The 26210-nt window shown below is 44.4% G+C and overlaps 1 protein-coding gene across 4 annotated transcripts in view; it reads right to left on the minus strand.

Annotated features, from left to right (window-relative positions):
• Positions 1-458: 458 nt before the first annotated feature.
• The window catches only part of greb1l (GREB1 like retinoic acid receptor coactivator), a 405959-nt gene continuing 380207 nt past the window's right edge, over positions 459-26210 (minus strand). For all 4 annotated transcript variants that reach the window (XM_068031722.1, XM_068031724.1, XM_068031723.1 and 1 more), the window contains 5 exons: positions 24723-24950; positions 19103-19244; positions 6871-7071; positions 3716-3854; positions 459-2892 (listed from right to left, as the gene is read on the minus strand). In XM_068031722.1, the coding sequence (XP_067887823.1) occupies positions 2729-2892; positions 3716-3854; positions 6871-7071; positions 19103-19244; positions 24723-24950 (874 nt within the window). In that variant the 3' untranslated portion in view covers positions 459-2728. The remainder of the gene's footprint in view (positions 2893-3715; positions 3855-6870; positions 7072-19102; positions 19245-24722; positions 24951-26210) is intronic.

Consider the following 26210-nt stretch of genomic DNA (forward strand, 5'->3'; position numbering starts at 1 on the left):
CTATGCATAGCATAATCATAAATATGTTGTATTAAGAGTATGTTTCACATTCACTACACATAGTACACCATGAAATTATCTGCCAGCAGAAGAACAACCTTACAGAGGAACTAAAACAGAAAGTTATCACTCCAGCCTGAAACTTGAGATTCCACTTATTTTTCCAATTGGTCTGTCTAACCTGTTTATGTAAGTAGAGTACAACATATGCAGAAGAATTTATATTATGCACTACAAATTTAAAAGTGGATTTACAATGGTGTTCTAACTAACACAGCATACATTCAATCATAAAATGCACAAAGTTCAGTGACAAGACGGGGTGCTACGCTACAGCAGATTGCCAGTCATAGCAAAATATATTGATTTCAAAATAACTGAAGGTTAGATTAAGACGAACAAGACATGATTCAAACAGTACCTGTTGCAAGTGTACATATAAACCAAATACTCAGATGGAGATGTCTATAATTTATTTAGCTACTTATAGTCTCGGCCATAGTTAGCAAAATGTAGCACTATGTCCTGTTAGTGGAATTTGAACTTCAGCAATACATTCATGTAATACAAAGCTACCTGAGATTTGTAACAATAAGACTTACCCTTTATGTTGCCATAATCCATCTCCCAACACCAATATTATGGGACATCTTTAAAATCCATAAACCCCTAAAATCTTTTGTATAAAGCTCACATAACACTGGGTGAATATAAAAGTTCAAAAAGTTCTGTGAATATTGTGAAAATTCAGACAAGAAATTATGTACAGTGCACGAGAGAGGACTATACTGTAAGGTAAAAGATAAACATTCATTTGTAATTGGCAATATTTTCAGTAATAGAGTTTGCTTTAAAGCTTATCTCCTTAATAACAAAAGCAGTGTTTTTTCCAGCTGCAATTCCAATGCCCACCTTTGCTATCAGAGCACATGCATATTGCTGCTCACAGGACTTTGTCTGTGTAGTCTGAAGTTAACATTGTACTGATACTTTCCAATTATAATTTTAAAATGTGTTGAATTTTTCTCTTCCCATATGTCAATTTGGAATGTTTTTATTCTAATATTTTTGTTTGTATAATCTGATATTCAGACTTGGGTCAAAAATCAAACTACTCCAAAACTAGGTGCAGACCAAGTAATCACATCATGTGACATTTACCTTTATAGAAAGATCGCAATTCCGACCTGATAATTTTATGATCCTTAGTACAAGTGTTGATTTTCAAATTTATGGGGGGGGGGGGGGGGGTGTGGTGGTGTCATAATTTCAAATCTTCATACAATTGTTATCTCTCTGTTTTGTCTTTGAGTTGTTGTTGACATTATCACTGCATTTTGTATATGTATTATATAAGGTCACCTGCAGACTTAGACTGCTGTGAGTGTATAAAAATTAGTCAACATGGAAAGGTGTAGCACAGTGATAATTAGGATGAATTACAACTAAACCAATGTTTACATTCATTTATATCTCCACAGAACATCTCTTAGAAACAAAGAAAATAAAAAAAATGACACATTACAGGCAACACAGCCGGGAACCATAAGATGTGTGATTCTAGTGCATATTTACTCTTTTCATATATGTGTCGTACAAAAAGGAAACTGAAAACCACATTGCCTCCGTTCTCTAAACAGCATTTAGCTTTCACCATTTTAACATTTAAACTAGAAAAGTTGTAGATTTTCGAAGTGTCAAGACTACACATTCAGCCTACCAAAAGCTATAATTCAATGCATTGCATGGAATTAGGAGCTAATGAAAACAATGGTGCAGTACGTGTAAATAAAAGCATACAACTACCTGTGCAATATATAGAAAAGTACGCTTGGGGAGGATATACAAGAGAGAGCACAGACAATTCTGTTAAATGAAATTACAAATTAACAAAGGCCTGCATTGTGTATAATCAGAAAATGTTTCTCGACAAGATGCCATTAAAATTTACAGCAACACCCCCACTGAACGCGTCATAAAATGAAATCTTGCATTTTCCTCGTAATGTGTTTAGATGAAAATATTCAGAAGATATGTAAGCTTTCTAAAAAAAAAAATAGGGTTAAGTATTACACCAAATAAGTAGGAAACCATATACTACAAAAACAACAAAAAAATTAAAATAGTTAGCATGATTACAGAGAACCCCTCTCCATTGTCACCTATATGTAAACCCCTGAGCTTAACTGTAATTACGTACAGTCAGAATAGTGACGGCGGAGAATCTTCAACATACAATCTTCAATTGCTTTCACTCCACTGCTTTGGTTCCACTCATTTCAAGTGAAGTATCTCTGTTGATGGTAATTCACTCTTCTTTGATCCAGGTCTACTTTTGACATGTTTTAAAATAAGTAGTACTGGTCAAACCCATGAAGGAAAAATACACATTCTGAGCTCACACTGCCTTTTCATGTTGAATAGGCTGATGTACCAAGTCGTATGTAAAGCCACTTTCCTCATAAATCGCACAATAAACTTTCTTCTGGAGTTACTGAAGAAACTGACTCAGAATGTAGCCCTCTCTTATCCCCGAGGACTTTGTCTCTGTTGTGATATAGTTGTTTGTTAAAGTGACCGTGGTCAGACTACCAACAAAATCCAATTTTCTTTTCTACATAACTGTGCCACTTTACCCTTTTCATGGAATTACAAATTGTGCTTTCTCACACTGCTATTAGTGCCACCCATCACCCTCACTTATTGTTTCTTGCCATCTGAAGTGAGTTTAAATATGCCGTCCAGTAAGAAAATAAAGTGGCTTATCATCACTGCTGCTGGCTGTCTGGAACTCATCACGCAGCCGGAACTGCCATTCATCTTCCAACTCCAGACGTACGATAGTTTGACGTAATGAACTTCGGTCTTGACAAACCACACAAAGTGTGGCACCTTTAATTGCAAATGCAAATACTATTAATTTATGATTTCACCAAAATACAGTCTTTCAAAGCTCATCTTCTAAATTATGTAAATTCACCCTTAAGTTAAAGCATTGTTTTCCCACTACATAACAAGAGCCAGAAGCCGACTGCTACCAGTAATTGCAATCTATCTGCCATTTGAAGCACTTTCCAAAATTTGTCAGGCTTTAGTGGAGAGGAATAAGCAACAGCCACAATCCTGTTGGCTGATTGCACAGTTGTGGCAGCAGATGAAGTGATACACTGTTCTGTGGCAGCAAGAAATGGGCAAAAAGTCAAGTGAGAGAAGCTAACTTGTTGCAGCTTGCAGAGGAAGGCCATGGAGCAAAAATCAAATGGTACTTCTCAGGGAGGCAGAGTGAAACACCTAGAGAGCACTGCCAGGAATTAGCAGCAGGCTTTCTACCAGCAAAGTTTTCTGTTCAGTAGGTCGCCACTACATCATGCATTATTATTTGGATGTAATTTTTCATCTGCATTAAAATATTTTTTCCTCATAGGAAAATTGTACTTTGCCCTGTAGCCTAGTTGGATGGGTTTGATTTATCTATGAATGTTGTCAATTTCACTGGAGCATTCTCTGATAGGGGCTGACCTAAGTTTCAGTGCCTATCTCCAAGATGCAGCACTTTGTTTCCACGCAGTGCTGCCTCTGAACATCCTGGGTGAGAAATAGAGAAATGTGTCAAATTGAGGCAAGCAAACTTAAACTGCAAACAATTAAGCTCCTTGGCCATTGCGCAGTAGCCAATTCAGCAAAAATGTACAAACAATAACTGATGCTCCATTACCTTTAAGAAACATGAATTTCTTGAGAAAGTCAGCAACAACGAATGAGTCACAGAGGTAGAGGAGAAGTCCACTGAACAACACCTCCTCAAATTTTATGTTAACTGAGTGAGGTCGTGAACTTACATAACACACAGAAATCTAAGAATGGGAAAGAACAACAAAGTTAAACATGTACCTCTTATTATATACAATTACATATAAGATATAGCACAGAACCAGGCCATTCGGCCCAACCAGTCCATGCTGGTGTTTATGCTCCACTCAAGCCTCCTCCCTCATCCTTCCTCATTTAACTCTATCAGCACAACCTTCTATTCCTTTCTTCCTCATAAGCTTATCTAACCTTCCCTTAGCTGCATCTATTACTCCACCTCATGCAGTAGGGAATTCCACATTCTCACCACTCTTGAGTAAAGAAATTTTTTTTGAATTTCTTATTTGAATTCTTGTTCACCGTCTTATATTGACAGCCTCTAGTTTTGCTGTTCCCACAAGTGGAAACACTCTGGGCAGGATTTTTAGGCCCTGTGAAGGTTAGGAACAGAGGTGGACTGGGCTTGAAAATAGTAGCATGGCCGGCATGTGGTTTCCCGACACTGTTTCCAGCGCTGGCCATTTTGGGGGCTGGGAGCTAATTAGGCTCATTAAAAGCCTTGTTAATGGAGATTGATACAGGAGGTTGGCTGGGACTTTCCAGTCGGCCTCCAGTTTCCTGATGAGATTGGGGCAGTTCAACTGCTTGGAGTCAGGCACCAAGTGGCAGGCCGGGGTGCCAAAGGCTGCCCAGTAAAGGAAATCCCCCCCCCCCCCCCCCCCCCCCTCTCTCCCACCACTACTCCCGGCAGTGGTGGCCTGGCTGCTTTTTCTATTTTTTTATTTAATTTTTAAAATAGTTATGACAGGCAACCTGCACGTTGACGTGGTCTTTCCGTCACTTACACTTTACTGCAGTCAGCTGCTTCTCTGAAGCTTGAAGGCCTCTTACTGTGCTCCAGCTTGAGAGCCTGCCTACCACCCTTAATTGGGCAGGAAACCTGTCTCCATGCCAACAGAGGTGGTGCCCTGATCAAAATTCCAGAGAGTTACTGTTTCCCCCTGTGGTGGATTCGGGACCCATAAACAGTCCCAGGTCCTGTTTCCTGTCCCCAAAGTGAAAATCCAGCCCTCTGTGTCAACTCTATCAAAACCTTTTATAATTTTAAAGACCTCTATCCCCCAGCTTTCTCTTTTCAAGAGAAAAGAGATCCAGGTTGTTCATCCTTTCCTGATAGGGATAACCTCACAGTTCTGGTATCATCCTCGTAAATCTATTTTGCACCCTCTGCAGTCCTTCTATATCAGGGTTGTCCAACATATGGCCCGCGGCCACACTCTGTCCCACCAATCGTGGTGCACTTCGTTCTGGCCCGCCAATGAAGGCGGGCACTTCGTTCTGGCCCGTCAATCCTGGTGCTCTCAATCATGGGCGCTGGCCAGTAAAAAGCATTGGGGAAGGTAGGTGAACTTGTTGAGGTGGTGGTAAAGAGGTGACCTCGAGGAGTCGGCGGTGGAGAAGGGGAGTTGGTGGTGGCAGGGAAAAAGGGAATCGGCAGCGGAGAAGGGAAGTCAGTCGGCGGCGGTGGCGAGGTGAGCTCGAGGATTCGGAGGTGCGGGGGTACGTGAGCTCAAGGATGCGGGGGTGTGGGGGGACGTGAGCTCAAGGATTCAGGGTGCAGGGGGAGGTGAGCTCACAGGACTGTGTGGGGGGATGTGAGTTTCTGCTCTTGGTGCATGGTGGGTGGAGGGAGGAATTGTTGAAGAAATGCTCGTAATTTTTTAAAACCCAGTATGCGCTATTTCTTGTACCTCCTAACAGGCATCTCACTAAATCAGCGTTCAACATCATGATATGAAATTAAGTTAATTAGTCTTTTTAATTCAAGTTCCTTGACAAAAATGCACATTTGTTGTTTTTTATTAGTAAGATCAATTTTTAATGCCTTTATCTTTTGAAATTTGCTCACGGGCCCCCCAGGCCGAGCACAAATTGTAATGCGGCCCTCCGCCCAAAAAGGTTGGACAACCCTGCTCTATATCCTTTTATAATTCATTGGCCTCCTTGTCTCGAGAGACAATGGGTAAGCGCCTGGAGGTGGTCAGTGGTTTGCAAAGCAGCGCCTGGAGTGGCTATAAAGGCCAATTCTAGAGTGACAGACTTTTCCACAGGTAAAACTGGTTGTCGGGGCTGTTACACAGTTGGCTCTCTCCTTGCGCTTTTGTCTTTTTACCTGCCAACTGCAAAGTCTCTTCGACTCGCCACGCTTTAGCCCCGCCTTTATGGTTGCCCGCCAGCTCTGGCGATCGCTGGCAACTGACTCCCACGACTTCTGCCTTTTATAATAAAGCAACCAGAACTGTACACAGTACTCTTAAGTGTGATCTAACCCAGTTTCAATCCGGGTTTAGTATAACTTCTCTATTTGCCAATTCTATTCCTCTAGAAATAAATCTTAGTGCTTGATCTAAGCCAGAACTATTTACTTCAGCTGCCTTTCCACCATATTTTTTCAGTTTAAATTGTTTACAAATATTAATAACCCTGCTGTAAAACAGAACTTTGATGCAGAAGTTTGTGACAACACTGCAATAGTGCTGGGGAGTGGAGGGTGAGTCTTGTGGTTCGATATAATTGGAATACAGCTACACTGGGCAGTGTGCCTAACCTACATGGCTGGTGTGAAGAATGTATGTTAATAAAAGAGAAATTATGAGCAAGATGTTATCTGAAGGATTCCAAAAACAGACAGAAAGAATTTGGCAGTTTCCCATTACAGGTTGATTAAATTAATACATTTTAGTATTAATTTGATAAACTGATGTTAATATTAAATAATTAAATCTGCAATGACCAGATGTTAATTTCTTAATGCAATGCTGAAGGATTTATGACTATGACGACCAGATAGAACAATGAGTATTTAGCTAGTGTTTCTGTTTTCTTTGGCAAAGGCTGCAACTCCCAATGCATACATTTAAAAAGAAAATTCAGACTGAACACGCTATTATCGATATTCTTTCCTATTGAAGTATCACTTGAACCAGATTTTGCAGAAAGAACCAAACTAAATGTTCTCACATTTGTTCATTGCAGTGATTTATTTAAGTGAAGGCTCACCTCAGGGCCCAGGTTCATGTAGCAATCAATGGCTAACACTGGGTTTTTGTTGTTGCGTACAGCTTTAGGAAAGAGTTTGTAACTAGCATGTTGCAGGAACTTTTCCAGGAGAAACTGAGCAGGAGCAGCCAGCATTGTACTTTCACTGTCTGGCGCACAGACGTATTGAGAGGCTGAAATCATATTGAGGCTTTCACTCACCTGTACACAAAGAAACAAGGTTGTCAATGAACGGATCTGGAAGAAAAATTAGTGCTGCAAGGTTGCCACTTATTCCAATCCAAAGCTCCGAAACTATTTCTTCCTGCATACACTACAGTAGAATGAGACCCATGGAGACTAAGCACCTAATCCTCACATATCGGGCTGGATTTTGTGGTGCCAGCAGGGCTCCTGGCACTGGCCTGAAAAGACGGAGGAAACCCTGCTTCGGCCTTTCCGAGCCCGCTTGGCACAATCTTGCGTTGTTCCGGCACTTGAGTGGCTGGCATCGGGATCTCTGTTCCTTTAAAGATTGGGATCCCGCCTCCAAGAGCTGCCGGCCAATCACAGGGACAGCAGTTGAACAGTCTTGGCAATACCTCCGGTACTGCAGAGACCTTGGACCCAGATCTCAGGTAAATGAGGCGGGGTCGCTGGGGCCAGTCCGGAAGGCTCTGGGGAGGGGGGGATGGTGGGAGGGTGCATGTGGAGTGCAGTTGTGGGGGGGAAGGGTGCGGTTCAGAGAGGTGGAGCTTATCCTGGCAGGGTCCTCCGTGGGCCACAGATTGTCCACAGAGGAGGGACCACACATCCCATTCCTCAAGACCCTAGGGAGGGCACCTTGTATTACTGGGTGACCTCCCCGCATGGCAGAGGCCCCCCTGCCACTGGTCAAATACCCGCGGCAGGGGAAGAGGCCCTTAAGTGGCTGTTAATAGACCACTTAAGGGCCTCAATTGGCCTCTGGGCAGGAAGGCCGTCGTCAGCTTATCCTGCCCCCGACAAAAGTGCTTGGTGATGGAAAGGCGACTGACCCTCCGCCACCCACTCCCCTCCCGTCGCAATTCTATGGGCCCCCTGCCTCCATCCCCACCTCAGGGGGGCCCATAAAATCCATCTCAGAATCTCATAAGGAAACTGGTGGATACCACCTGGGACAGCAGAGCCAACACACTATGCACTGCTTCACTCGCCCTGGTCTACCCAACAGCAGAGTACTGCTCAACCTGGCTCAGGAGCAGCTACACAAACATGGCAAATATCCACCTCTGGGAAATCATGAGGATTACTTTTGGAATGTTGAGACCAACACATCTTGAGTAGCTTCCTGTGCTGGTACACACTGAACCTCCTGATGTCTGCAGGAAAAACATTCTCCTCGATGAACCACCACCGGCTGACTAATTGATACAGGACCTCAAAAAAAAAACCTCACGCACTTGCCTGAAATCTTGTAGCCCCTACTGGAACACTCCTTACCCTACAAACTGATAAAAGTCCCAACTCTCGATGGCGCACCTCCTGGTTGACTTCTAACATCACCAACTGCAACCTGGTAACTGACCCGAGTGGTGAAGTCCCAGGTTTCAACCTCCCACAGAAAATATGAACAACCCTCAACCGCTTGAGGACGAGCCAGGGAAGATGTGGCCACTTGCTCCATAAGTGGAACATGAGGACCATCACAAATTGTGACTGTGGCCATCCAAGTCAGACCATCACCCACACATTGAATTCTTGCCCTGAGAGATCCATTCCTGGTGGTAGCAAATCCATCCACACTGCATCAGCTGACGGCGTTGAGTGGATTGTTAACCTCGACATCGAACTATAACTGCTTCCCCAGCCATACAAATAAATATATATATATATACACATAAATAAATATATAAGTAAATAAACAGATCAGTAATTTATACAGGTATTTTAGTTGCAGCAGACGATTATCTCTAATGCCAAACAGAAAAAAAATGAGAACAGTTAATTAACTGCAAATGTCGAGGTATCTGCAAGTTAGCTCGGATTTAAAAATTTTACCAATTAGGATCAGCCACATATTACAATACCAAGTATTTTCAGTGTCCTTGCAGTGCCTGCAGAGTCTCATCGACAGGTTTGCGGCTGCCTGCAATGAATTTGGCCTAACCATCAGCCTCAAGAAAACGAACATCATGGGGCAGGACGTCAGAAATGCTCCATCCATCAATATTGGCGACCACGCTCTGGAAGTGGTTCAAGAGTTCACCTACCTAGGCTCAACTATCACCAGTAACCTGTCTCTAGATGCAGAAATCAACAAGCGCATGGGTAAGGCTTCCACTGTTATGTCCAGACTGGCCAAGAGAGTGTGGGAAAATGGCGCACTGACACGAAACACAAAAGTCCGAGTGTATCAGGCCTGTGTCCTCAGTACCTTGCTCTATGGCAGCGAGGCCTGGACAATGTATGTCAGCCAAGAGCGACGTCTCAATTCATTCCATCTTCGCTGCCTCCGGAGAACACTTGGCATCAGGTGGCAGGACCGTATCTCCAACACAGAAGTCCTCGAGGCAGCCAACATCCCCAGCTTATACACACGACTGAGTCAGCGGCGCTTGAGATGGCTTGGCCATGTGAGCCACATGGAAGATGGCAGGATCCCCAAAGACACATTGTACAGCGAGCTCGCCACTGGTATCAGACCCACCGGCCGTCCATGTTTCCGCTTTAAAGACGTCTGCAAACGCGACATGAAATCCTGTGACATTGATCACAAGTCGTGGGAGTCAGTTGCCAGCGTTCGCCAGAGCTGGCGGGCAGCCATAAAGATGGGGCGAAAGTGTGGCGAGTCGAAGAGACTTAGTTGGCAGCAAAAAAGACAGAGGCGCAAGGGGAGAGCCAACTGTGTAACAGCCCCGACAAACAAATTTCTCTGCAGCACCTGTGGAAGAGCCTGTCACTCTAGAATTGGCCTTTATGGCCACTCCAGGTGCTGCTTCACAAACCACTGACCACCTCCAGGCGCTTATCCATTGTCTCTCGAGATAAGGAGGCCAAAGAAGATACCTTATTTGACTCAAGTGTAAGTTTTACTCCAATAGCTAACTGGAATCAGAACAGGTGCAAATTTATAGACTTGAATTGAATTTTTTTTCAGTTACCCTCCACAACCTAAACCTTGTGCAGAAAGTGTTTCGACAGGGAGGCCTGTGGAATCGGGAGCATACTACTTAATAGGCTGCTGATCAGAATTAAGGTAAGGTAAGGTAAATGGCCTAAAAGTGGGGAAAATCTCCCCCAGCCTTCAGGAAAGCTGAAATTGTTTTTAAAGTATTTGTCAGCATTTTCAAGTTTTATGGGAGGAAAGCAATATCAGGCAAAAGGGAAGATGTAAGTGAAAGAATTATGAATATGCAAAATAGAGTCAATGAAAATGGCAACTGTTGTATGATTGCCTTTAAGAATGATGTCCCTTTAAGATCTTAGTATGTTAACGAGCGAACTACCAGAATGTAGTCATGTGACTCAAAGCCAGCGTCACTCTGCAACTGTGACACCTAGAGGAATGTTCTGTAAATAGATTGCTCTGTACTGTATATAATAGTTAGATGTTAATAAACCTGTTTGAATCTTCAACCAATTGGACTCCATGCTTCAGGCAATATAAAGAACTCATTACAGCAACTTCTAATGGACAGTGGTGATTTGGCCACTCATTGATAGAGCTGTCCATATGCTGCAAAACTGCAGCAGGTGTCCTTGCTGCAGATGACAAAACTGCCCTGTCGATCTTTAGGAAGCTGAGGCAACTTTCCTGGATGACTGGAGAGAGAGGATGTCCTGGAGGGGTCACGAACAGAATCTATTTGGTTAGAGATAAGAAACAATAGAGGTACCATTACACTACTGGGTGTATTCTATAGGCCTCCAACAAGTGAGAAAGATATAGAGGAACAAAACTGCAAGGAAATTACAGAGAGGTGCAACAACTATACAGTAGTTATAATGAGGGACTTTAATTATCGTACTATACACTGGAATAGTAATAGTGTAAAGACAGAAGGGGGAAGAGTTTCTAAAGTATGTTCAGGAAAATTTTCTACATCAGTATGTTTCCAGTTCAATGAAGAAGGCGGCATCACTGGATCTGGTTCTAGGGAATGAGGTGGGACAAGTGGATCAAGTGACAGTAAGGAACATTTCAGGGATAGTGATCATGGTATCATAAGTTTTAGGTTAGCTATGGAAAAGGACAAAGAGCAATCCAAAGTAAAAATAATTAAGAAAGGGCCAATTTCAATGGGGTAAGAACAGATTGGGCCCAGGTAAATTGCAATCAAAGATTGGCATGCAAAACTGTAATTGAACAATTGACATCCTTTAAAGAAAAGATAGACCAGGTACAGTCGAGGTACATTCTCACGAGGGGCAAAGGGAGGACAAACAAATCCAGAGCTCTTTGGGTGATGGAAGAGATCAAGAGTAAGATGAAGCAGAAAAAGGGTGTGTATGAAAGGTGTCAGTTTGATAATATACGTGCGAATGGGGCTGAATATAGAAAGTTTAGAGGGGAACTGAAAATGAAATAAGAACAGCAAAAAAAGTATGAGAATATACTGGCAGCCACATTAAAAGTCTTCTATAAGCACATAAATAGTAAAAAGGTGGTAAAAGGAGGAGTAGGGCTGATTAAGGACCAAAAAGGAGATTTGGCATTAGAGGCAGAGGGCATAGCTGAGGCACTAAATGACTACTTTGCAACTCTCTTTACCAAGAGAGAAGATGCTGCCAAAGTCATATTGAAAGAGGAGGTAGTTGAGACACCGGATGGGCTAAATTGATAAAGAGGAGGCATTAGAAAGGCTGGCTGTACTTAAAGTTGATAAGTCACCAGACACTGGGCGGCACAGTGGCGCAGTGGTTAGCACTGCAGCCTCACAGCTCCAGGGACCCGGGTTCAATTCCGGGTACTGCCTGTGTGGAGTTTGCAAGTTCTCCCTGTGTCTGCGTGGGTTTTCTCCGGGTGCTCCGGTTTCCTCCCACATGCCAAAGACTTGCAGGTTGATAGGTAAATTGGCCATTAGCAATTGCCCCTAGTATAGGTAGGTGGTAGGGAAAAATATAGGGACAGATGGGGATGTGGTAGGAATATGAAATTAGTGTAGGATTAGTATAAATGGGTGGTTGATGGTCGGCACAGACTCGGTGGGCCGAAGGGCCTGTTTCAGTGCTGTATCTCTAAACTAAACCAGATCAGATGCATCTGAGGATGCTGAGGGTGGAAATTGCGGAGGCACTAGCCATAATCTTCCAATCCTCCATAGGTACAAAGGTGGTGCCACTGGACTGGAGAATTGCAAATGTTACACCCCTATTCCAAAAATAGTGTAAGGAAAAACTCAGCAATTATAGGCCAGTCAGTTTAATCTCAGTGGTGGGAAATCTTTTAGAAACGATAATTCAGGACAAATCACTTGGACAAATATGGATTAATTAAGGAATGCCTTTGTTAAGGACAAATCATGTTCGACTAAATTGATTGAGTTTTTCGATGAAGTAGCAGAGAAGATTGATGAGGGTAATGCAGTTGATGTGGTGTACATGGACTTCCAAAAGGCGTTTTGATAAAGTGCCACATATCAGGCTTGTCAGCAAAGTTGAAGCCCATGGAGTAAATGGAACAGTGGAAGAATGGATATGAAGTTGGCTGAGTCCCAGGAAGAGAGAATAATGGTGAAAAGTTGTTTTTCAGAGTGGAGGAAGGTATATAGTGGTGTTCCACAGGGGTCGGTATTAGGCCCACTGCTTTTCTTGATCTATATTAATGCAGGGAGTTTCAAAATTTGCAGACGACACAAAACTTGGAAGTATTGTGCACAGTGAGGAGGATAATGATGGATTTCAAGAGGACACAGACAGACTGGTGGAATGAGCGGACACATGGCGGACAAAATTTAATGCACAGAAGTGCGAAGTGATACATTTTTCATAAGAAGAACAGGAAAAGGCAATATGAACTAAACGGTAGGATTCTAAAGAGTGCAGGAACAGAGGGACCTAGGGATATATCTGCACAAATCATTGAAAGTGGCAGGGGAGGTTGAGAAAACAGTTAATAAGACATAAGGGATCCTAGGCATAGAGTACAAAAGCAAGGAAGCTATGATGAACTTGTATAAAACACAAGTTTGGCCTCAACTCCAATTCAGGGCACCACACTTTAGGAAGGATATGAAGGCTTTGGAGAGGGTGCAGAAAAAGTTTTACGAGAATGGTTCCAGGAATGAAACACTTCAGTTACGAGAATTGGTTGGCGAAGGTGTGGCTGTTCTCCTTAGAAGAGAAGGTTGAGAGGAGACTTGATAGTGCTCAAAATCATAAGGGGTCTGGACTGAGTAGATAGGGAGAAACTGTTCCCATTGGCAGAAAGATTAAGAACCAGAGGACACCGGTTTAAGGTGAAGGCCAAAAGAACCAAAGGTGATATGAGGAAAAACCTTTTTTTTTATGCAGCGAGTGGTTAGGATCTGGAATGCACTGCCTGAGAGTGTGGTGGAGGCAGATTCAATTGTGGCTTTAAAAAGGGAATTGGATAATTTTCTGAATAGAAAACATTTCCAGTGCTATGGGGAAAAAGCAGGGGAGTGGGACTAGCTGAGTAGCTGTTACAGAGAGCTGGCATGGCCACATGGTCCAAAAGGCCCCCATCTGTGCTGTAACCATTCTATGATTCTATGGTACAGTAAACTACTCCTGCAACCATGGAGTTTCCCCTAGTTTCCATTTCAAATGGACACACAAAGAAAAAAGAGAATAATTCTGGTTCACTAATGTCCTTTAGGGAGGGAAATCTGCTATCCTTACCTGGTCTAGCCTACATGTGACACCAGACCCACAGCAATGTGGCTGACTCTTAAATGCCCTCAGAAATGGCTAAGCAAGCAATCAGTTGTATTAAACCGCTACAAAGTCAATAAGGAATGAAACTGAACAGACCACCCGGCATCGACCTAAGCACCAGAAACAAGAACACAGCCCTGTCGACCCTGCAAAGCCTTACTAACATCTGGGGGCTGGTGCCAAAATTGGGAGAGCTGTCCCACAGACTAGTCAAGCAGCAGCCTGACATAGTCATACTCACAAAATCATACCTTACAATGTCCCAGATACAGCCACCATCATCCCCGGGTATGTCGTGTCCCACTGGCAGGACAGACCCAGCAGAGGTGACGGATCAGTGGTATACAGTCGGGAGGGAGTTGCCCTGGGAGTCCTCAACATCAACTCTGGACCCCATGAAGTTTCATGATATCAGGCCAAACACGAGCAAGGGAACCTCCTTCTGATTACCACCTACCACCCCCCATCAGCTGATGAATCAGTACTCTTCCACGTTGAATAGCACGTGGAGGAAGCACTAAGGTTGGCAAGGGTGCAGAATGTACTCTGGGTGGGGGACTTCAACGTCCATCACCAAGATTGGCTCAGGAGCACCACTACTGTCTAAACTGGCCGAGACCTAAAGGACGTAGCTGTTAGACTGGGTCTGCGGCAGGGGGTGAGGGAACCAACAACAGGGAAAAACATACCTGACCTCATCCTCACCAATCTGCTTGCCGCAGATGCATCTGTCCATGAAAGTATTGGTAGGAGTGATCACCGCACAGTTCTTGTAGAGACGAACTCCCACCTTCATATTGAGGATACCTCCACCATGTTATGTGGCACTACCACCATGCTAAATGGGATAGATTTTGAACAGATCTCGCAATTCCAAACTGGGCATCCATGAGGCACTGTGGGCCATCAGCAGCAACAGAATTGTACTCAGCCACAATCTGTAACCTCATGGCCCAGCATAACCCCCACTCTCCCATCAAGCCTGGGGATCAACCCTGGTTCAATGAAGAGTTCAGGAGGGCATGCCAGGAGCAGCACCAGGCATACCTCAAAATGAGGTGTCAACCTGGTGAAGCTACAAGCCAGGACTACTTGCATGTCAAACAGCGTAAGCAGTATGCGATAGACAGGGCTAAGCGATCCCACACCAACAGATCAGATCTAAGCTCTGCAGTCCCGCCACATCCAGTCATGAATGGTGGTGGACAATTAAACAACTAACAGGAGGAGGAGGCTTCACAAATATTCCCATTTTCAATAATGGGGGAGCAGTGCAAAAGATAAGGCTGAAACATTTACAACAATCTTCAGCCAGATGTACTGAGTTGATGATCCATCTCGGCCTCCTCCTGAAGTTCCCAGCATCACAGAAGCCAGTCTTCAGCTAATTCGATTCACTCCATGTGATATCAAGAAATGACTGAAGGCACTAGATACTGCAAAGGCTATGTGCCCTGACAATATTCCGGCAATATACTGAAGACCTGTGCTCCAGAACTTGTCATGCCCCTAACCAAGTTGTTCCAGTACAGCTACAACACTGGCATCTACCCTGCAATGTGGGAAATTGCCCAAGTATGTCCTGTACACAAAAAAATGCAGGATAAATACAACCCGGCCAATTACCGCCACATCAGTCTACTCTCGATCATCAGTAAAGTGATGGAAGGTGTCATCGACAGTGCTATCAAACGTCACTTGCTTCGCAATAATCTGCTCAGTGACGCTCAGTTTGAGTTCCACCAGGGCCACTCGGCTCCTGACCTCATTTCAGCCTTGGTTCAAAAGAGCTGAACTCAAAAGGTGAGGTGAGAGTGACTGCCATTGACATCAAAGAACAAAGAACAGTACAGCACAAGAACAGGCCATTCGGCCCTTCAAGCCTGTGCTGATCTTGATGCCTGTCTAAACTAAAATCTTCTGCACTTCCGGGGACCATATCCCTCTATTCCCATCCGATTCATGTATTTGTCAAGATGCCTCTTAAATGTCGCTATCGTACCTGCTTCCACCACCTCCCCCGGCAGCAAGTTCCAGGCACTCGCCACCCTCTGTGTAAAGAACTTGCCTCGCACATCCCCTCTAAACTTTGCCCCTCGCATCTTAAACCTATGTCCCCTAGTAACTGACTCTTCCACCCTGGGAAAAAGCTTCTGACTATCAAGGCAGCACTGGATCGAGTATGGCATCAAGGAGCCCTAGCAAAACTGGAATCAATGGGAATCAGGGAGAAAACTCTCCGCTGGTTGGAGTCATACCTAACACAAAGGAAGGTAGATGGTTGTGGTTGTCGGAGGTCAATCACCTCAGCTCCAGGACATCACCGCAGGAGTTCCTCAGGATAGTGTCCTAGGCCCAACCATCTTCAGCTGCTTCATCAATGACCTTCCCTCCATCATAAGGTTAGAAATGCGGTTGTTCGCTGATGATTACACAATGTTCAACACCATTTACGACTCCTCAGATACTGAGGCAGTCAATGCAGAAATGCAGCAAGACCTGGACAATATCCAGGCTTGGGCTGATAAGTGGCGAGTAACATTTGCACCACACAAGTGCCAGGCAATGACCATCTCAAACAAGAGAGAATCTAACCTTCTCCCCATGAAATTCAATGGCATTACAATCGCTGAATCCCCCACTATCAACATCTTGGGGTTACCATCGAACAGAAACTGAACTGGAGTAGACATATAAATACAGTGGCTACAAGAGCAGGTCAGAGGCTAGGAATCCTGCGGCGAGTAACTCACCTCCTGACTCCCCAAAGCCTGTCCATCATCTCCAAGACACAAGTTACCCATTTGCCTGGATGGGTGCAGGTCCAACAACACTCAAGAAGCTCGACACCATCTCGGACAAAGCAGCCCGCTTGATTTGCACCCCATCCACAAACATTTACTCCCTCCACCACCAATGCACAGTGGCAGCAGTGTGTACCATCTACAAGATGCACTGTAGCAATGCACCAAGGCTCCTTCGACAGCACCTTCCAAACCTGTGACCTCTACCAACTAGAAGGACAAGGGCAGCAGTGTGTGGGAACACCACCACCTGCAAGTTCCCCTCCAAGCCACACGCCATCCTGACTTGGAACTATATCACCGTTACCTCATTGTCGCTTGGTCAAAATCCTGCAACTCCCTTCCGAACAGCACTGTGGGTGTACCTACCCAACATGGACTGCAGTGGTTCAAGGCAGCTGCTTACCTCCACCTTCTCAAGGGCTATTAGGGATGGGCAATAAAAATGCTGTCCTAGCCAGTGATGTCCACATCCCATAAATGAATTTTAAAAAATTCCAACACTAATATCAGAGATGATAAAAGATCATTGAGCTGAAATGTTAACTTGGTTTCTCTCTCCACAAATGCTGCCTTACCTGCTGAGCATTTCCAGCATTTTCTGTTTTTATTTCTGATTTCCAGTATCTGTAGTAATTTGCTTTTGTTCTAATTTAAAACAGGTTTTATTGTCCAGTTTGTAGTTCCAGCATTTTCTATTTTTATTACAAATATCAGGGAATTGTTCCAAATTCATTTAAACATTCCTCCATCAATACTCTGGCTTTAATGAGATTCATGAACAAAAAAGCCACAAGCACTTCAGCTCATTAATAACAGAAGAATGAGAAACTGCATCTCGGGAAGTAACTGGCACAAGGTCTCTCTCCCAATGCTCTTCATCCTTGCAGCAGTTGTGTGTTTGCTCTCCTGGCACTCTGGACTGGCGAATCAGGTCCTATATGACCAGAATAAAGCAGAAGTACCTCTACTCTCCTCCAATATGTCTCAATTTCAACCTCTAAAGAGAGATTAAAACATCTTAATGGCTTCTCTTAGAACGCATCGACAACCTGAGTAGTTTTGTATGGCTGACAAATGTCCACTCAGAACCAAGTTGAGAATGCTTAAATTCATTTCACATAACATCCTTACAGCCAAAAGAAAGAGAGAGAGAGAAGATATTAAAATTTCATCAGTTTGAATTGGATTCAATCCAGGTCTCATTGGTGGAGGGAAATGCATCTTCTAACCTACTCCACCTCACTGTCCTCTTTGGCATAAGGAAAAAAAATCCGACAACTATGGAAACATAACACTGCTCCTAACCTTGCACCTTTATTTTAACTCTTTTTTGAATTTATGAATGATTATGAATCAAATTTGGCCAACTGGATGGCTTACTCCGAGGCCTTTACCACTGCTACTCTCGAGGAGTATGAAAGTAGCCCAAAAGGAACAACTCTCCTCTGATTTCTAGGAAGAATTCAAATATGATGGAAAGGAAATATGCTGAGAATTTTTAACAGCAGCAATAACTATTAATAGATAATCAGAGTTCCTCCTGTTCACAACTCTCGACAGCAACATAACTATGTTCAAGACTTCAGCAGAGGGAATCAAAACTGTATTTGAATTGAATTTTGGCAGTCCCAACATTGTTAATAGTGGAAATGAGTCAACCATACAAAACTACTCAGAACTACACTAGACTGTTGACCTATAGTGGGAAAGACCATAAAGATGCTTTACATTTTATAGAGATGGGAAATCGGTGCTGGTGGGGAATTCAAATGTAACAATCCTAAAAATGGGGTTTAGATATTAAATATTAAAACAATGACAACTTGCATTTATATAGGACCTGTAACATAGTTAAACATCCCAAGGTACTTGCTTACAATGAAAGAATTCACCTTGCACACTTTTACACATTTTCTACATTTCCAGTGATGTATCATATTACAGCATAATTTGGTATTTGACTCAAAACTGAATTGATTTTGAACTAAATACTTATATTCCTTAGAGAGAATGGACCAGAATTTGCTATCAAATTAATCGCTGTTATTTATGTGCAAATGGTACAGTAATTTCTGGTGAGAGGCAGATACGCAGTTAAAAGAGGACATTCAATAGTTGCTGTACAAGTTATGCTGCTCCACCGTTAGCTTCATGAAAATGGCATCTCACTGTCTGCCTCATCATTGAAATGCATTGAACAATGTAAAGCTGCAGTATTTGCACTCTAGATTTGAAATAAACTCACCACAGAAAGTTAAGTCTTGTCCATTTCAAGTCTACGCACCATTTTCATGATGTGATAAATGTCACTTACTGCCGATCAATCTTCACTGGCATTGAAAAGTAATTAGAAGTGTGGAGTCCCATTCCTTTTGGTTTTATTTATTTATAACTTTCATGTAAAATGCTAAGTTTATTTTTTTTAACCTTTCCTTTAACTTTACATTGCACATGGAGGTTATTCACTGTAATCTCTTGCAAGAGATTCAATATCAGGTGAAATACATTCTTGTTTCGGATCAAGTTATAGTTCATAAAACTTATTATCACAGGATATTCCTTACCATGATCTTGGGTTTGATAACAAAATCTTTATGTCCTCCAACCTGGATGTATTTCTTCATGAGACTAAAGTGATTGAATCGACAAAGAAGTAAACCACTGCTATTTGTCCGTAGATTGAAGTCAATGTCTTCACAGGTATACCTATTAGAGGTTATATTAGAAACAGAATGTTTTAATTCTTTATTTTTCATCTCTATACAAGAGCCAGTCACAGTAAAAGTCTCTTTGCACAAGGATACAAACAGAGCTACAAAGTTCTGCACAATCAGTACCTCTTTTCAATGCACTAAAGGACTTTATTACCAGGATGGCAAGCTTATTCCATTTTTTCCCATTATTCCTGTCGCTGGCTTTTTTCTAGCCAGATCCAGAATTCAAAAACAAAAAAATCTGGTCGTGAAGCAGTTGCTCTACCATACATGATTGGGCTCGGCTCCCTCCAAAATATCAGTCCTTATAATCAAGAATGCTAACAAAGGAAAATCTGAAGTCCTTTCTTAAACAAACAGATCAGGATCTGATGATGTCATTGGGTTCCAGAAGACAGCCAAACAGTTATGTTTTTTTCACATTTCTCATAGGACCTGGACTCCACCAGGGCCCATTAGGAAAGCTGAGATCTCCCCTGCCTTGCCTGGGCTCCCCCACCATCCCAAAACACCTTCCCAAAACTTACATGAGTGTCAGGAACCATTCCATCAGTTTCTGCCACTGATCTAGATAGTTGAGGCAAATGTAGAGGTTAAAGCAAGCAAGTCCAGTAGGCAGGCCGGACAGGGGCAGGACAGGGAGCGTGTAAGGTCTGGTAGGCTAAACTGCATTTACTTTAATGCAAGAAGCCTTACAGGTAAAGCAGATGAACTCAGAGTATGGATCGGTATAGGATTGTGATATTATAGCTATTAAGGAAACGTGGTTGAGGGATGGGCAGGACTGGCAGCTCAATGTTCCGGGGTACCGATGCTTCCGGCGTGACAGAGGTGGAGGTGAGAGGAGGGGGATTTGCACTATTGATTAAGGAGGACATCACACAGTACTTAGAGAGGATATCCCAGGGGGAAGGTCCAGCGAGGCCATTGGTAGAACTTAGAAATAAGAAAGGGGTGATCACTTTAATGGGATTATACTATAGGCCCCCCAATAGTCAGAGGGAAGTGGAGGAGCATATATGTAGGGAAATCACAGATAGGTGTAGGAATTATAGGGTTGTAATAGTAGGTGATTTTAACTTCCCTAATATTGACTGGGACTGCCTTAGTGCGAAGGGATCAGATGGGGAAGAATTTGTTAAGTGTGTCCAGGATAGTTTTCTGAAGGATGGCCCTACTAGAGAAGGGCTACACACGACCCCCTCTTAGGAAATGAGGCTGGGCAGGTGGTTGATGTGTCAGTGGGGGAGCACTTCGGGACCAATGACCATAACTCTATTAGCTTCAAGATAGTTATGGAAAAGGATAGGACTGGTCCTCAGGTTAAAGTCCTAAATTGGGGGAAGGCTAATTTTGATGGCATCAGACAGGAACTCTCAAAAGTTGAATGGGAGAGGCTGTTTACAGGTAAAGGGACGTCTGGCAAGTGGGAGGCTTTTAAAAGTGAGATAGAAAGAGTTTAGGGCCGGCATCTTCCTGTTAGATTGAAGGGCAAGGCTGGCAAGTTTAGGGAACCTTGGTTGACGAAGGATATTGAGGGTCTGGTCAGGACAAAGAAGGAGGCATATGTCAGGTATAGGCAGCTGGGATCAAGCGAGTCCCTCGAGGAGTATAAGGGATGTAGGACTACACTTAAGAAGGAAATTAGGAGGGCGAAAAGGGACCATGAGATTTCCCTGGTAGATAAGATAAAGGAGAATCCTACAAGATTCTGTAAGTATATTAAGAGTAAAAGGGCAGCTAGGGAGAGAGTAGGTCCCCTTAAGGATCAGTGTGGTAATCTATGTGTGGAGCCACGGGAAATGGGCGAGGTCTTAAATGAATACTTCTTGTCTGTATTTACCGTGGAGAAGGTCATGGAAGCTAGTGAGTTCAAGGGAGGGAACAGCGATACCCTGGAGCATATCAACATTACAAAGGAGGAAGTGTTGGAGGTTTTGAAGCGCATTAAGGTGGATAAATCCCCAGGGCCTGACCAGCTGTATCCTAGGATGCTATGGGAAGCAACGGAGGAGATTGCTGGGGCCCTGGCAGAGATTTTTGCAACTTCGTTAGCCACGGGTGAGGTACTGGAAGACTGGAGGATAGCTAATGTTGTGCCTTTATTTAAGAAGGGCAGCAGGGATAAGTCAGGGAACTACAGGCCGGTGAGCCTTACATCAGTGGTGGGAAAGTTATTGGAAGGGATTCTGAGAGACAGGAGTTATATGCATTTGGAAAGGCATGGTCTGATTAGGGACAGTCAGCATGGCTTTGTGCGTGGGAAATCATATCTCACGAATTTAATTGAGTATTTTTGAGGAGGTGACCAATTGGATTGACGAGGGCAGGGCGGTGGACGTTGTCTACATGGACTTTAGCAAAGCCTTTGACAAGGTCCCGCATGGTAGGCTGGTCCGGAAGGTTCGAACACATGGGATCCAGGGTGAGCTAGCAAATTGGATACAAAATTGGAGGCAGAGAGTGGTAGTGGAGGGTTGTTTTTCAGATTGGAGGCTGGTGACCAGTGGTGTGCCGCAGGGATCGGTGCTGGGCCCTCTGTTGTTTGTCATATATCTTAATGACTTGGATGTGAATAAAAACAAAGGTGACCGTGGTGACTGCAACAACTACCATGGAATCTCCCTGCTCAGTATAGTGGGGAAAGTCTTTGCTCGAGTCGCTCTGAACAGGCTCCAGAAGCTGGCCGAGCGCGTCTACCCTGAGGCACAGTGTGGCTTTCGTGCAGAGAGATCGACCGTTGACATGCTGTTCTCCCTTCGTCAGATACAGGAGAAATGCCGTGAGCAACAGATGCCCCTCTACATTGCTTTCATTGATCTCACCAAAGCCTTTGACCTCGTCAGCAGACGTGGTCTCTTCAGACTACTAGAAAAGATTGGATGCCCACCAAAGCTACTAAGTATCATCACCTCATTCCATGACAATATGAAAGGCACAATTCAACATGGTGGCTCCTCCTCAGAGCCCTTTCCTATCCTGAGTGGCGTGAAACAGGGCTGTGTTCTCGCACCCACACTTTTTGGGATTTTCTTCTCCCTGCTGCTTTCACATGCGTTCAAGTCCTCTGAAGAAGGAATTTTCCTCCACACAAGATCAGGGGGCAGGTTGTTCAACCTTGCCCATCTCAGAGCGAAGTCCAAAGTACGGAAAGTCCTCATCAGAGAACTCCTCTTTGCTGACGATGCTGCTTTAACATCTCACACTGAAGAGTGCCTGCAGAGTCTCATCGACAGGTTTGCGGCTGCCTGCAATGAATTTGGCCTAACCATCAGCCTCAAGAAAACAAACATCATGGGGCAGGATGTCAGAAATGCTCCATCCATCAATATTGGCGACCACGCTCTGGAAGTGGTTCAAGAGTTCACCTACCTAGGCTCAACTATCACCAGTAACCTGTCTCTAGATGCAGAAATCAACAAGCGCATGGGAAAGGCTTCCACTGCTATGTCCAGACTGGCCAAGAAAGTGTGGGAAAATGGCGCACTGACACGGAACACAAAAGTCCGAGTGTATCAGGCCTGTGTTCTCAGTACATTGCTCTATGGCAGCGAGGCCTGGACAACGTATGTCAGCCAAGAGCGACGTCTCAATTCATTCCATCTTCGCTGCCTCCGGAGAATACTTGGCATCAGGTGGCAGGACCGTATCTCCAACACAGAAGTCCTCGAGGCGGCCAACATCCCCAGCTTATACACACTACTGAGTCAGCGGCGCTTGAGATGGCTTGGCCATGTGAGCCGCATGGAAGATGGCAGGATCCCCAAAGACACATTGTACAGCGAGCTCGCCACTGGTATCAGACCCACCGGCCGTCCATGTCTCCGCTTTAAAGACGTCTGCAAACGCGACATGAAATCCTGTGACATTGATCACAAGTCGTGGGAGTCAGTTGCCAGCGTTCGCCAGAGCTGGTGGGCAGCCATAAAGACGGGGCTAAAATGTGGCGAGTCGAAGAGACTTAGTAGTTGGCAGGAAAAAAGACAGAGGCGCAAGGGGAGAGCCAACTGTGCAACAGCCCCGACAAACAAATTTCTCTGCAGCACCTGTGGAAAAGCCTGTCACTCCAGAATTGGCCTTTATAGCCACTCCAGGCGCTGCTTCACAAACCACTGACCACCTCCAGGCGCGTATCCATTGTCTCTCGAGATAAGGAGGCCCAAAAGAAAAGAAAAAAAAAAGAAAGAAAAGAATGTAGGGGGCATGATTAGTAAGTTAGCAGATGACACAAAAATTGGTGGTATAGTGGATAGTGAAGAAGGTTGTCTAAGGTTACAACAGGATATAAATTAAGTGGGAAAGTGGGCAAATGGAATTTAATGCAGACAAGTGCAAAGTGATGCATTTTAGGAAGTTAAACCAGGGCAGGACATATACTGTGAATGGCAGGGCCCTGGGGAGTGTTGTTGAGCAGAGAGACCTTGGGGTGCAAGTACATAGTTCCCTGAAAGTGGAAACACAGGTAGACAGGGTGGTGAAGAAGGTGTATGGCATGCTTGCCTTCATCGGCCGAGGCATTGAGTACAAGAGTTGGGACGTCATGTTACAGTTGTACATAACTTTGATTAGGCCACATTTGGAGTACTGTGTGCAGTTCTGGTCGCCGCACTACAGGAAAGATATGATTAAGCTAGAGAGGGTGCAGAAAAGATTCACAAGGATGTTGCTTGGTTTGGAGGGCTTGAGTTATAAAGAGAGATTGAATAGGCTGGGTCTGTTTTCCTTGGAGCAAAGGAGGCTGAGAGGGGACATGATAGAGGTATATAAAATTATGAGAGGCATAGATAGGGTAGATAGCCAGAGTCTGTTTCCCATGGGAGGGGTGACTAAAACTAGAGGGAATAGATTTAAGGTGAGAAGGAGGAGGTATAAAAGAGATCAAAGGGGTAAATTTTTCACACAAAGAATGGTGGGTATCTGGAATGAACTGCAGAGGAGGTGGTGGAGGCAGGAACAGTAGCAACATTTAAGAGGCATCTGGACAGGTACTTGAATGAGCAAGGCATAGAGGGATATGGAATTAATGCAGGCAGGTGGGATTAGTATAGATAGGCATTATGGTCGGCATGGACACAGTGGGCTGAAGGGCCTGTTTCTATGCTGTACGACTCTATAACCTCTTGCTGCTTGAAAATCCACTCCTGCCCGCCAGCAAGTTGTTGCTTCCTGTCAGTTTCAAACAGAAAACTGGCTGCAGGCATGCAGATGAGACCTGGGACTTAAAATCGTTACAGCCTTACGCTCTAAGTTCAGGCCGGTTTGCTGCCCACCTCAGCATCCGCCAACCAACCCGATTCCTGCCCGAGTTAAAATTGGACCTATAGTATGCAGTACAAGGGGGAATTCGAATAAACCCTGTTATTAAATGAGTCAGTAATCTTCCCAGTGTCTTCATTAGCAGTTTACCAGACACATATTTTGTTTAATGTCAAATTCAGCATATTCCTTCTGTTCATTGTGTGAAACTTACCTGTTCAGATCATACTGTACATTCTGTGTCAGGTCAACATTCAACAATATAAAGTCATGAATGTGACACCGAGAGAATGGGGTCCTCAGTTTGCTAGCATTCAGCTTGCTGTTCCATTTCTGAATTCCACAGAGTGCGTAATGAGTAATCTTTGGTGTCGCTTCAATGTGTAGCATTACGGTCTTCAAGGAAATGTTCTTTGTGGAAACTGTGGGATCCTTTGTTTCACTGTTGAAAAGAACTGTTGGTCAGTTGTTTGTGCAGGGCTGTATCATTTTACACATCCACACTCCTAACAGTACAGCAGTTTTTGCACTGAAATAATCTAAGTTTCACCTCATTGCTGTCTGTGAATTCTTGTTATGCACAAAATGGCTGCTGCATTTGCCTATATAACAGTGATTGCATTTCAGAGTAAGTTATTCTATGTAAACTGTTTTTAGATGTTTCAGAGAGAAGCAAGAAGGTGCTTATTAGAAATCCAAATCCTCCAATCTTTCTTTTTATCCGTTACACTACGGGCTGAATTTTGTTAAGAGGCCGGGGGTGGGTGGGGGGTGGCGGTGTGGGGGAGGCCGGACGATCGCAGTGGCAGCAGCCTGCCACAGACCCCAATGCCAGAATTGCCAGGCCCCATCTTCCTGGTGGCAGCGAGGCTCTGTGGCAGATCCCTGTCACTCGGCGATGGGACTTGACTTTAAATATTGAAATAAAGGACATGAATAAATTAACATGCCATTCTCCGCGATCTTACTGGCTGTCCGCGGTCCTCTGTGCAATGGCCGGCACTCATGCGCCTTCACTTTCCCGCCCAGGGAAAGCTGATGCCACTGAGGTGGGGAAGCAGGGAACTTCGGATTTTTAGTGCAGCGGGGAGTTGGGGGGACGGGGTCAACTCTGAATTTCTTGTGTAAGGGGGTGAGGGATGACCTCTGCACTTTGTGCAGTTGTGGGGGGGGGTGGTGGGGGGAGAGGTCAACTATTCAATTTAAGTGTTTTGTGGGGGGGGGGGGGGCGGGGGAACAAGGCTACCATTTATTTTCTGTGTATTGGGGGAGACGGGTCATATATTTATGTACAGTGTAGGGGGGGCGGTGGTTCCGGGGTTGAACTTTGCACTCCCTGTGCAGCTCTGGCAGCCCTTTAAAAATGGCACCAGCGCCTGCACTGAGGCAACTGACATCGTTGCCAGAGTCACAGAGCCCGCCCCCACCGCATGATTTTGGAGGGGGGCGGGGCGTAGACTGCCCTCTGTATGGAAATGAGCTGCCGCGCACTCGATCACAGCAGCATGGTGGCACACAGCCACACATGTGGGCCGCTATTTTTATCACCCGCAGAGAATAAAATTCAGCCCTATGTGTGGGTGGGATTAGATTAGAGATACAGCACTGAAACAGGCCCTTCGGCCCACCGAGTCTGTGCCGAACATCAACCACCCATTTATACTAATCCTACACTAATCCCATATTCCTACCAAACATCCCC

Source organism: Heterodontus francisci, chromosome 5 (assembly GCF_036365525.1).
Source record: "Heterodontus francisci isolate sHetFra1 chromosome 5, sHetFra1.hap1, whole genome shotgun sequence".
Classification (NCBI taxonomy): Eukaryota; Metazoa; Chordata; class Chondrichthyes; order Heterodontiformes; family Heterodontidae; genus Heterodontus; species Heterodontus francisci.